The sequence below is a fragment of the Kogia breviceps genome, chromosome 7 (genome assembly GCF_026419965.1).
Source record: "Kogia breviceps isolate mKogBre1 chromosome 7, mKogBre1 haplotype 1, whole genome shotgun sequence".
Classification (NCBI taxonomy): domain Eukaryota; kingdom Metazoa; phylum Chordata; class Mammalia; order Artiodactyla; family Physeteridae; genus Kogia; species Kogia breviceps.
The window spans coordinates 15,498,637-15,511,000 of NC_081316.1; the positions used below are offsets into that span (position 1 = coordinate 15,498,637).

The following is a 12,364-nucleotide window of genomic DNA, read 5'->3' on the forward strand; positions in this document are numbered from 1 at the left end:
GTCCCCGTTAAACAAGAACTCCCCATTCCCCCCTGCCTGGTCCCTGGCACCTACCATCCTACTTTGTCTTTATGAATTTGACTGTTTTAGGTATCTCATATAAATGGAGTCATACAATATTTGTCCTTTTGTGTCTCATTTCACTCAGCATGTTTTCAAGGTTCATCCATGTTGTAGCATGTGGCAGAACATCATTCCTTTTGAAGGCTGAATATTCTATTGTACCTCTATATTGCATTTCGTTTATCCATTCATCCATTGATGGATATTTGTGTTATTTCCACCTTTTGGCAATTGTAAATAATGCTGCTATGAACATGGGTGTACAAATATCTTAAGACCCTGCTTTCAATTCTTTTGGGTATCATACCCAGAAATGAATTGTATCAAGGGTTTTTGTTTTTGTTTTTTAAATTAATTAAGTTATTTATTTTTGGCTGTGTTGGGTCTTCATTTCTGTGCGAGGGCTTTCTCTAGTTGCGGCAAGTGGGGGCCACTCTTCATCGCGGTGCGCGGGCCTCTCACTATCGCGGCCTCTTTTGTTGTGGAGCACAGGCTCCAGACGCGCAGGCTCAGTAGCTGTGGCACACGGACTTAGTGCTCCACGGCATGTGGGATCTTCCCAGACCAGGGCTCGAACCCGTGTCCCCTGCATTGGCAGGCAGATTCTCAACCACTGCGCCACCAGGGAAGCCCTCAAGGGGTTTTAAGCAGGGGAGAAACAGCATCATATTTTGGTCTCCTAGAAAACTCATTCTGGCTGCAGTGTGGACAGTTTGGAGAGGTGAGAGTAAAGGGAAGAAGACCCACTAGGCCAGAGCAACTGTCCAGTGGCCATGGGGATGGAGGGATGTTGAGAGTGGGGCTGATGGGATGCGGTAAAGGAGAGGGTAGAGCTGCAGAGGACCCCCAGTTTCCTGGCTTGTGCGACTCGGGTCAGCTGGTGGTGTTGCTAACATCAGGGGGAGCACAGGAAAAGGCAAGCTGGTGGATGAGCTAAATTTGCGATGAATTTGCGATGACTTCTGAGTTGAGATACAATTTTCTCTTTTTAACATCTTTTGAGATACAGTTTTAGAAGACAGTTCTAGATTCCAGTTTGAAGCCCAGGAGAGAGGTATGGTTTGGAGATAGACTAACAAGTCTTGAGCAAGGAGGTGGCCCAGAGAGAGCAAGCAGATTGGAAAGAGGGTCCAGGACTGGACCTGGGTGTCCTGATATTTCAGGGGAATCCAAGAAAGAGGGGCCAGCAGTGCCATGGCCCCAAGAAGGTGTTCTCTGCCAAGGCTACAGAGGCCCGAGTCTTTAGCACTGGGCATTAGGAGGTCACTGGTTATTTCTGCCCAAGCAGTAAATGGAGCGATGAGGGCACCCAAAGTAAATGAAACAGAAGCAGAAAGCAACTTTTGAACATTTTTCAAGGAGCTTAACCTTGAAAGGCATAATAGTAGCTGAAAACAGATGCTGGACAAAACTTTTTGGTTAGGATTAGGGTGGTTGTTTTTAAAAATAAAATGAACATAAGCCTGTTTAAGACTTGTAAGAGAAAGAGGAACAAGGTCTCAGAGATGAGGGAATTGGATCAAAAGCCAAAATGCAAAGCTTGGCCTTGAAAAGAGGAGCCTGCTCTCCTCTGGGTAAGGGAAGGAGGTAGAAGTGGGGAGGTTTAGGGAGAATTAAAGAATTTAAAGGCCTTAATTTGTTCTAAGGACCAGGAGGCAAGGACAAGCGTAGGAAGGATGAGGGGAAGGACAGTGGTTGTGACACCTGCATCAAGGTGCACGTATGTCCCTGGGGCTCCTCTGGCCGAGTGTGATAATTCCTGGGAATCGCACCTTTGACTAGCTCCCCATGGGGTTCTGCACCCACTGCTGTAGAGCACCCAGGTTGGGCCAGTGTGTGAGGAACTGGCTCCTTCACAGGAGTCTGTCAGGGAGAGGGGGCAGGGAATAAGAGCTGGACTCAGGGTCGGGTGGAGGGTTGGTTCCCAGGCACTAAGCGAAGCTGTTAGCAGCCTCACCCCAGACCGACTTCTTTCCTCCTGGGACAGGAGGGTACGGGGCTCCCCTTCTTAGAGGAGTGGGTGAGTGACTGAACAGAAGAAACAGACCTGGGGGCGGGGTGGGGGTGGGAGTGATCTACCAAAGGCTACCGGAGGCCAGGCCGGCAGCCCCCCGTACAAAGGGACAACCCTGGTGACACAGCCCAAAGAAGGCGTGGCTTCCTGGGTCCCACACCTTCAGCTCTGCCTTTGACTCAACAAAATAAACAGTCTATGAACAGGCAGAGACTCTTTAATTGTGTTTTCTTTAAAAAACAAAACCCAGTTTTTCCTTAAACTCCATTCTTAGTTTTTCAGGGACAGAGAGAAGTTTGTAGTCATGACATCAACTCAACGTCATTTGGCTACTCCCGATTCTGCAGGACTAAGACATTTTCCAGGAGTTGTCCCGCTAGCCAGCAAGGACAAGACTCTTCAGGACTCCTAGGCCTTGCAAAGAGTTTAACTAGCACCCACCAGGCCTGTGCCATTTCAGAGACCCTAACCAAGCAAGCACTCATCTTCCCTGATATTCTCTGCTATCCACTAGCCTCTCCACACTCCTCTTATCCCCTACTTCCATGAACCTGTAAACATCAAAATGCGCAAAGGCCTGGGCTATGGCGGAAGTTGTGGTTGGGCAGCCTTTTCAAAGGCTTTTTCACCTTTTAACAATATTGAGAAAGGAGAAACAGGGGCTAGGGGAGTGGGGATCCCCAGAGACAATGAGATGACCCCACCCTCCCCCTAGTTCAACTCCTAGCACCTACCTCAGGCAGTGTCCGTCCTGTGAGAGGACACTAAGGAAGCTGAAAGTTAAAACTGCTATCAACCCTGGCCCCTTTCTGGCACGTGAGAAAAGCTTCCTAGAACTTTACGAAATGCTAATGTCACCAGGACCATTCAACCCCTAAGTTCTTCTTCTAGAGCTAAGTAGACGCTGTACACTTCGTTTTGTAAAAAATAGGTATGAGTGATAAGAGGGGGCGCCTCCTGCCATGGGCCCCTTCCTGCTCTCTGCAGTTATCAGTCCAGATGCCCTGAGCCAGGTTTCTGGGGGGTCTGGAGACACCTTCTCTCCCCAAGCAGCCACTGCTCCATCAGCCTGCATTTAACCAAACATCTCAGCAACAGCACACAGAACTATAAAACACAGCTATTGTGCAGCAGACATTTACAGTCTGAGACCCAACCAAGGCTTCCCTCCCGCCTTCAAAACTTAAGACAATAGGCTGAATATTCTGCTTCTTCCTCACAGATAGAATTGTCTCCAATCCATGGCCACAGTCCTCCCAGACCATCTACAGAGTCTAAGAGGAAACCCAAGCCTCGTTACCCAGACGCGCTCATGGCTGGGAACCAAGCCCCGGCAGAGGCAACTCAGTAGAGAAAGCCCGAGGCTGGCTGTGGCCCCCGGCAGCCGTCTCCGGTGGGGCTGCTGCAGAGTGGCCACGTTTCCCTACAAGAGCAGAGGTGCTCCCTCTCACCCCCAGCCCCCAGCCCCCAGCCCCCAGCCCTTTAACCTCTTCTGGCTGGGCCAGTGACTCCTACTCCCTAGTCTGAGGCCCGACTGGAAGCCAGCTGGGATACTCTGGGACGTAGTGGGGAAAGGATGGTAGGTGACTGACTACAGACAGAACACCCGTGTGGGGCTGGGCCAGGTGGGCCCCGTTTCCTCAAGCTGAAACAGCTGCTGCCACCGAGCCAACCCTTTGAGGACAGGCCTCATGTGCAGAACAGCCCATGCACAGGTAACGAGACCAGGGGAGGGGACCCCAAGTGTCTTCTCCACAGGGAGAGGGGACTATGTACAGGGGGAGGAGGGGAGTCTGGCCAGGGACACCCCCACTTCATCTCATTCAACCAGGAGATCAAACTGCTCAGCAGCTTCAAACTCAGCATTCATGGCCGCGGCCCACTCATCCAGCTCCGATTTCTGGGGGAAGAGAAATGGGGGGCAGGTGAGTGGAGAAGCGGGCACATCGGCTGGAGCATTTCCACCCATACCCTGCAGGTGCTGTCTTTCTCCCGTGACAGCCAGGGCTGAGCCCCGGCCCTGCACGTGTCCCTGTGCGTCTCCCCGTGTGTCTGGCGTGATGGCAGAGGAAGGTCCCTGCCCCTCACTCACCAAGATCTCCGGCACCTTCCTCTTCTTTCGTTTCTCTTTCACGGCCGGGGGAGAGATTCCAGGGAGAGTCGTGTCTGGGGCCCAGGGCTTCACAGGGACCCTGGGGACCTCAGTCAACTTTGAACCCACCACAGGCGAGACTCCAGCCAAGTCTTCTGTCGCCAGCAGCCCCTCAAAGCCAAAGCAGGACCGGCGGCCTGGGGTGGAGGTGGAGGCAGAGCCAAGAGTCTCCAGGCGGCTGTAGGATCGCCTGACTTTTTTTGACATTTCCAAGTCTCTGGCGTCCAGGTCTCCTTCCCCGGAGTCGGACTCAACATTCAGGGAGCACAGCACAGGAGTGGAGGCGGAGGTGACAGGGACGCTGCATGTCTGGAAGAGGTCCTGCCGAGTAGGCTCCTTGCTAGGAGGGTTGTTTTCTTTATCCAAAAAAACAGCGATCTGTACCAGGACAGAAGAGAACACCTGCCTGTTACTTGGCTGTGTTACTTACTTCAAGAAAGGCCCAAAGAGATTTAGGGCAGAAAGAAAGACCCACAGGACCTAAAATGTCCATCCAGTCGATAAGTCCTTATTGGTCACCTGCCAGGTACTGGGAGTACAGCAGGGAGAAAACAAAGAAGACCCCTGTCTCCACGGTGCTTCCACTCTGGTGGGGAAAATAGAGAATAGGGAGAATCATGTCGTACGTTAAGCACTTTGGAAAAAAACAACAGGACTGAGCAGACTGGGTGGGGGAGGGGTTTGGAATTCTAAGTAGGTGTAGGTCAGTGTAGGCCTCACTGAGGTAGCATTTGAGCTACGACTTGAAGGAGATGAGGGAGTAAGTCATCTGGAGGAGAAATGTTCTAGGCAGAGAGAACAGAAGGTGCAAAAGTCCTGAGGTGAAAGTGTGCCAGTCGGGGTCAAGGAACAATAAGGCTAGTGTGGCTGAAGTGAGGCGAGGAACTGGGCATGGGGTTCGAGAGGTAATGGGGGTGTTATAGGGCATTTTGCAGGCCACTGTAAGGGGAGACCCAGGGAGCCATAGCAAGGTTCTGAACAGGAAAGCACTTAATCTGACCTGTGTATTAAGAGGTTCACACGCTGGCTTCTCATAATTCCAATCTCAGCTGAAATGCTGCCTTCTCAGGGAGGCCGTCCCTTACCGTGGAACGGAGACCAGCCCCTCCTCACCTCTGCTAGTCACCCTCTGTCACCATGACCTCTTTCCTGGACCGTGAGCGTCACCATCTGATTGTGGCTGTCCGCTGGTTGACTGTGACACCAACTAGAATGTGCGCGTCACAAGTGAGCGTCTCCATCTGTCTGGTTGGCCTTGCCTGTGCCCAACACCTTCAGCAGAGCCCTGCGTGGCGCCGGTGTTCCATAAATAACCACCGAATTACCTTTCACAAAACCTGACACTGAGCTTTGTGACAGCCAAGACAAGGCGAGAAACAAGACAAATTTAGGGGCCCTTGTGGTTTATTAGAATTATATTGGTTATCAAGAGAGACAATTCCTGGCTACAGATTCTGGGGAATCTGTCCCGTGAGGCTTAGTAAAAGGGATGCTAAACAACATGGGAGTCACCCAGACGACTTCTTCTTCAATCCCTACAGCCAAGAAGTCATCAAAGTCCTTGCACATTTTTTGTTCAATATCTCATGAATCTATCATTCAACCAACAAGAAAGAGTGGCCACCATAGGGGAGACAGAAGTCCCTGTCCCTAAGACAACACACATGCAAACAAAATACTCTCGGCTATTCATAAGGCCTATGGAGAAATATATCAGGAAGGCTTCGGGGAGGAAGCGTCCTTTGAGCTGAGTCCTGTGCGATGGGGTGCTCACGAGGTGAGCCAGGGGAAGGAGCAGCACTCTGCCTTTACCTATAACGCCAGGCTCCCACCATCTCACTTCAGGATTCCTTTCATGCCCGCCCACCTGGTCTGGAGGTCCCCAGAAGGCTTTCTGCAATCCATTCTCCACCCAGACCCTAAAGAGATCTTTCTAAAACACCCAAGCCTACCTCAGTCACTGCCTTAAGACTCTCCAAAGCTGCCCACAGAACAAAGGATGAAGTCGAAGCTCATCCTCACGCCTTATCAGGATCTGCTCTGGCTTGGCACGCTCCCTCCCCTGACAAGGTCTGGGGCGGACACGTTAAGGCTGCTGTTCCCCAAGCCTCATGCTTTTCCTTGTGGACTCCAGGCATCTGCAAACACAGCTTCCTTTGCCTAGAACACTCCTAACTTGTCTTCAAAGACTCAGTTTAAACACTTCTTCTGTGAAACACTCCCTGAGCTACCTGGTCTGGGTTAGGTGCCTTTACAGAATCTAGTACTTTCTTTTTTTTTTCTTTTTTTTTTTTTTGCGGTACGCGGGCCTCTCACAACCGTGGCCTCTCCCGCTGCGGAGCGCAGGCTCTGGACGCACAGGCCCAGCGGCCATGGCCCACGAGCTCAGCCGCTCCGCGGCATGTGGAATCCTCCCAGACGGGGGCACAAACCCGCGCCCCCTGCCTCGGTAGGTGGACCCCCAACCACTGCGCCACCAGGGAAGCCCCTAGTACTTTCTTTACTGCAGTCCTCAGCACACTATGTTATCACTTATTTGTCTTTCTCCCCACTTGACTGTAAGCCCCGTGAGCCACTCAAAGACAGTATTTCTCATTCATTATATCTTCAGGTACAGATCTTCTTTTAATGAGACATCCTTAACAATAACTAATGCTAAAACAGTTAAGGACATTATACTACACTGAGAACAATAGACGAGGAAGAAGAAAGTAGTTAAGACAGCTAAACTTTTTTTTTTTTTTTTTTTGGTACGCGGGCCTCTCACTGTTGTGGCCTCTCCCGTTGCGGAGCACAGGCTCCGGACGCGCAGGCTCAGCGGCCATGGCTCATGGGCCCAGCCGCTCTGCGGCATGTGGGATCTTCCCGGACCGGGGCACGAACCCGCATCCCCTGCATCGGCAGGCGGACGCTCAACCACTGCGCCACCAGGGAAGCCCACAGCTAAACTTTTAAAGGAAAATGGTAGAGAATACAGGGCATCAATAGCTAAACGCACCAAGTGTGCAGGAAGTAAGCAAGACTGGCGATACACATGTGTCCAAAGGCAAATTATTTCAAAATATAGCAAATAGCTCCCTGGGCAGACGTGAGCAGCCATTATATTCCGCCCCAGCTCTAGACTGTCTGTCCTGGATTCCCCTGAACGAAGAAAATGAAAATGAACTTACCCGGGGGCTCCTTCGAGGCGAATGAACAGACGGCATCTGTGGAGACAACACTAGTTGATCACATCAACATTAGTTGATCCCACTCTGGCTCCCCACCTACAACCCCTCTCTCTGCCCTCACCTCTACAGTACGGGCCACGATCTTCTTCAAGACGATGGGCTTTCTGACTGGAGCCGCCTGGGGTGCCTGGAGAAGAGGGGTGAACTTGAGCCCTACATTAGCTCAGGGGCCTCCGGGGCAGGAGGAACTGAGGAACCCGGGGCTCACCTCAGGCCAGATTTCCGGGAGCATGCTTGGGAGATCAGAGCCTGATTTCCGCTGGGACCTCCTTAGAGACTGAGTGGAAGTTGGGGCGCTGGGCCCTGGAAAGAGAAAAATTTAGCAGGTAGGGGAAGACTCTAGACCTCAGTCTAGAGAACAGGTGCTGAAGAGAGCGAGAGAAGTTCCCAAACAGGCCCTTTGGGGGCGCCTTCTCGGGCGGGGGACGAGCCTCCTAGGGCGGTAGGGGGAGGGCCTTCCTCACGGAACTGCGTCCCACAAACTGCTCAGCCCCATCTCTCCCGCGCGCCCTCCGCTCACCGGAGCACTGGGCGGCCCCTCCGGACCGGGTTCGCCTCTGGGACATGTCTAGCTTTGGTCTCGATCTCTATTGCCGCCGCCGCCGCCGCCACAGCTACCAGGGCTCGCGCCAACCCGAAGGGCAAACGTTCGAATTACCCGCCTTACCCGGGAGGAAGCGGAAGTGACGTAAGGTGGGAGGGCCGCCGAGCTCTGGTCACTCCTTTTCCGCCCGCCTCCAGGTCTAGCGTCTGCAGGGGCGGGGCCAGAGACGCGCTAGTGTCATCAGAGAGCGCCGCACCCGGAAGAGACGTGGCAGTGGAGGGATAATCGGAAGGTTCTGAGCTGGAGGGATCTGAGCGAGAACTCGGCTGAGTGCTGTCTGACCTTCCGCGTCTCTGACCGGCGCTCGCGCCCGTGGGGACGGGTGCCGCAGCCGATTAGTAACACAGAGAGTGGGGTCTGTGGGGAAGGTGGGGGCGGGGCTTGTAGGGGGTGGGGCTCGGGAGGGGCCCCTGGGGGCGGGGCCGGTGGTATCGGAGAGACTGATGGAGGGGCCTGGCCAGGGTTGGCATGCGGGAGGAATCTGGAGTCTCCGGAGGTGGGATTTATGCAGGGGGCGTGGCCGGATGGAGAGGGACGGTGGGCAGGAGTTTGGGGTTGGGGCGAGCACGAGAGGTGTCTAGGGCAGGTAAGAGTGGAAACAACTGGGCTGTTGAGTGCGTTGTGGCGGCCACCAGAACCTGGCTCCCTGCCAACTCAGACCCCTTCCTCAGGGTCGACTATGGGGCTTTGCAAGTGCCCCAAGAGGAAGGTGACCAACCTATTCTGTTTCGAACACCGGGTCAACGTCTGCGAGCACTGCCTGGTAGCCAATCACGCCAAGGTGGGTGTTCAGGGGAGGGGCTGAGCAGGGCACTAGGTGGGCAGGTAGTATTGACTTCCTCCAAATCCATGAAGGGCCTGGCCCTAGAATGGAAGCTCCACAAGGACAAGGACTTAGTTTATTTTGTAGTTTATTTTGTACATTGTTGTATCCCCAGTGCTTAAGTCAGAGTCTGGCACACGGTGTGTGCTCAATAAATGTTTATTGATTGGTCAAACAGGATCAATCTCCTCTGTGATGCGAGAAAAAGAGGCAGCTGGGCTTTGGGGAGATGGGCTGTGGAGTTCTTGCTCCAGTTGTGACCTCTTTCTCCCACTTCAGTGCATCGTCCAGTCCTACCTGCAGTGGCTCCAAGATAGCGATTACAACCCCAATTGCCGCCTCTGCAACATACCCCTGGCCGCCCGGGAGACGACCCGCCTGGTCTGTTATGGTGAGGCCTGGGCACCTTATGGGGGGATCAGGACAGGCCCAGCGTGACCAGTTTCCAGGCACTCCCCAAGCAGCAGGACAGTGACCTCTCAAGCCCGGGAGGCTGGAGCCCCAGATTCTGGTCCAGCTAGGTTACTTACCTGCTGTGTGAGCTCAGGCAAGTCATTTCCTCTTTCGAGGCCTTAGTGTTTTTCCCTAAAAATTAAAGCTCCTAGCTTCTTCCCTGCCAGTCCCTAGGGTTGAGCGAGAGCCAGTCAAACTTGTGGGTGTGGTTGTAGCTGTGAGCAGTAGCTGGCCATACCAGCAGTGAGGTGGAAGCATGGGGCTTTCAGACATTCAGGATCCATCTCTGAGTCCAAGATTAAACAGAGAGGAACTGCATTCCTCACAGTAACGTCAGCTAAAAGAAGTCAGCAGGGGCATGTGTCATGACCTTGACCTGACTCTGGTGTAAGAGCCTTAGCTCCACTTTTTGAAGGAACTAGTGTAAAAGAGTGTGCTCCACGTATGTGTTTCTCACTGTGAGTGTGTTTATATGTGCATGAATTGAACGTGCATTGTGTCTTTACCTAAGTGTTAGTGTATTCATTAGTACTATGGGTGAGTAAATGGGTAACGGTTGTATGTGAACATATAAGCACAGGTGTGTTGTGGGGTTGCAGGAGAATTCCTGGGTGAGGGTGCTTGAGTGTTAGCAAACGTTGAGTGTATAGATGTGTATGAGAGTTAGTGTGCCCGTATGTGTGGATGGCACCTGTGTTTGACATGTATATAAACACGTGTATATCTGTGCCCATGGATGTGTACACCCATACGTGTGCCTGTGTGTATGTCTAGTAACCTTTTCTGAAACTGTTCTTGATGAGCTGTTAGCCCAATGAGTTTGTGATGAGTGCGAGTCCAGAGAGGACTCATGGAAAGCGTAGGCGACATCTTTTTCCCACCCACCCCCACCCCCTAGTGGGCTGGGAAGTTTGGTAGCATGTGCCTTGAGGTAGTCAGATAGTGGTGGCCAGGAAGGCCAAAGTCTTAGGGAATACTGATGAAGTGGACCTGGGGTGAGGATGTGCGGGAGAAGGCCCTGGGCTTACACTTATATGTGTCCATGTATCTCTGCAGCAGGCTGGGGGCTCTTGCTGGGCTAGGGGTCCTAAGTGTCTTCTTCTTCATGTCTTTCCTCCACTACTTCATGGGCCCTCAGATCTCTTCCACTGGGCCTGTCTCAATGAACGTGCTGCCCAGCTACCCCAAAACACAGCACCTGCTGGCTACCAGTGTCCCAGCTGCAGTGGCCCCATCTTCCCTCCAACCAACCTGGCCGGCCCCGTGGCCTCCGCACTGAGAGAGAAGCTGGCCACAGTCAACTGGGCCCGGGCAGGACTGGGCCTTCCTCTGGTGAGAGCCTGTCTCCCCTGGGTCCCACCTGGGCCAGGTGGGTGGGTGGGGACAGCCCTGGGCAGGCTGGTGACATCTGTTCTTTCCTCCAGATTGACGAGGTGGTGAGCCCAGAGCCTGAGCCCCTCAACACTTCCGACTTCTCTGACTGGTCCAGCTTTAATGGTAAGTGGTGGTCTCCACGTGCCGTTGGGGCCCTTGCCTCCCTGCTCTGCTGACAGCTCTCTTCCTGCCCACAGCCAGTGGTAGCCCCAAACCAGAGGAGGTAGCCAGCGCTTCTGCCGCCCCAGCCTTCTACAGCCAAGTCCCCCGGCCCCCCGCTTCCCCGAGCCGACCCGAGCAGCACATGGTGATCCACATGGGCAGTCCTGAGCCTTTGACTCACGGTGAGCCGGGGAATTGTCCGGGCCAGAGGAGGACAGAATGGGAGTGGGGTGCTTTGCATGGAGGGAGCTCGGGGGTCTGGACACCCACCCACAGGGACCCTTCCTCACTCCATCACAGACGTTACCTCCCCACAATTCCAAGATGCTCTGTTAGGCTGAGAAGGGCCGCGATCTCCTGCCCTCCCCTCTCCCCACCCCGCTATGGGCCAGTTTTCCTGAGCCTGTGGATGCCGGTGGCTCTGCCCCTGCAGCCTCAGCCCCAAGGAAGGTGTATGACACGCGGGATGATGACCGGGCACCAGGCCTCCATGGGGATTGTGATGACGACAAGTACCGTCGCCGGCCTGCCCTGGGCTGGCTGGCCCAGCTGCTCAGGTACATGGGGTCAGGTGGGGCAGGATGCCACGAAGGGGGAGGAGGGGAAGTGAGAGCCAGAGACCCTGGCAGGATGATTTCATGACAAAAGGGGCTTGTTCTGGGTAATAATGGGACCTGGTATAGGGGCTGTGCACCGAAGCCTGGGCTTGGGTCTGCCCCCCTCTGGGTGTTTCCTCGCGTGCTACGTATGAGGTTCGGACTCGGGCTCCTTGAGGCCCCTTGCAGCTCTGACACCCCCCAATCTTTGTGACTCTCCTATGCCCGACACATTCCAGTTTCAGAACACAGTTGTTGCCTCAGCTGGTTTGAGCTGCACAGTCAGCCTGGTAGTGGGCAGGCGCAGGAAACCAGGCTCAGGGATGGTGGCGCTGGGCTGGAAGACGAGTGTCATGGCTGGGGCTCCTCTCCCGGCTGCAGGGCTGCCAGGGACTGGAGGCCTGACCTGACTTCCCCCTCATCCCCCCAGGAGCCGGGCTGGGTCTCGTAAGCGGCCGCTGACCCTACTCCAGCGGGCAGGGCTACTGCTTCTCCTGGGGCTGCTGGGCTTCCTGGCCCTCCTGGCACTCATGTCTCGCCTGGGCCGGGCTGCGGCTGACAGCGATCCCAACCTGGACCCGCTCATGAACCCTCACATCCGTGTGGGCCCCTCCTGAGCCCTTGATCATGGCTGGGCCAGCCTAGGAGCTGGGGGCCTGAGGGTGGGTAGGGGAGGACGTCCGGGGGCCCTTCTCTGCTCCTCTTCCTCAAGCCTGAGACACTAAGATCCCAGGCCCAAAGCCAAGTCCACCGGAGTGGCTGCAGGCTAGGCCCGGGGTTCCTGCAGATCAAACGTTTGTCTTGACCTGCTCCTCCTGGGTCTCCAGCTTTCCCCCTCCCTCCCCCAAAGGAGCTGACAGGTGGAAATAAATGACAGACTTTATTAAAACACC

At 54.3% G+C, this 12,364-nt stretch overlaps 2 protein-coding genes across 3 annotated transcripts; one reads left to right on the forward strand and one right to left on the reverse strand.

Annotated features, from left to right (window-relative positions):
- Nucleotides 1–2,278: 2,278 nt before the first annotated feature.
- CDCA5 (cell division cycle associated 5) lies at nucleotides 2,279–7,916 on the reverse strand. The gene is made up of 5 exons (XM_059069248.2): nucleotides 7,668–7,916; nucleotides 7,521–7,586; nucleotides 7,400–7,435; nucleotides 4,170–4,607; nucleotides 2,279–3,977 (listed from the first exon to the last, which is right to left on the reverse strand). The coding sequence occupies exons 1-5, from the start codon at nucleotides 7,689–7,691 to the stop codon at nucleotides 3,897–3,899; spliced, it is 645 nt and encodes a 214-aa protein (XP_058925231.2). The 5' UTR covers nucleotides 7,692–7,916; the 3' UTR covers nucleotides 2,279–3,896.
- A 295-nt stretch (nucleotides 7,917–8,211) lies between these two features.
- ZFPL1 (zinc finger protein like 1) lies at nucleotides 8,212–12,362 on the forward strand. Of its 2 annotated transcripts, none has more exons than XM_059069239.2 (8): nucleotides 8,212–8,418; nucleotides 8,735–8,844; nucleotides 9,166–9,277; nucleotides 10,478–10,671; nucleotides 10,764–10,836; nucleotides 10,911–11,057; nucleotides 11,309–11,432; nucleotides 11,902–12,362. In XM_059069239.2, the coding sequence occupies exons 2-8, from the start codon at nucleotides 8,743–8,745 to the stop codon at nucleotides 12,086–12,088; spliced, it is 939 nt and encodes a 312-aa protein (XP_058925222.1). In that variant the 5' UTR covers nucleotides 8,212–8,418; nucleotides 8,735–8,742; the 3' UTR covers nucleotides 12,089–12,362. The 2 variants fall into 2 exon arrangements, with proteins under 2 accessions (XP_058925222.1, XP_066893654.1); XM_067037553.1 differs by lacking the exon at nucleotides 8,212–8,418 and adding an exon at nucleotides 8,483–8,559.
- The last annotated feature ends 2 nt before the right edge of the window (nucleotides 12,363–12,364 follow it).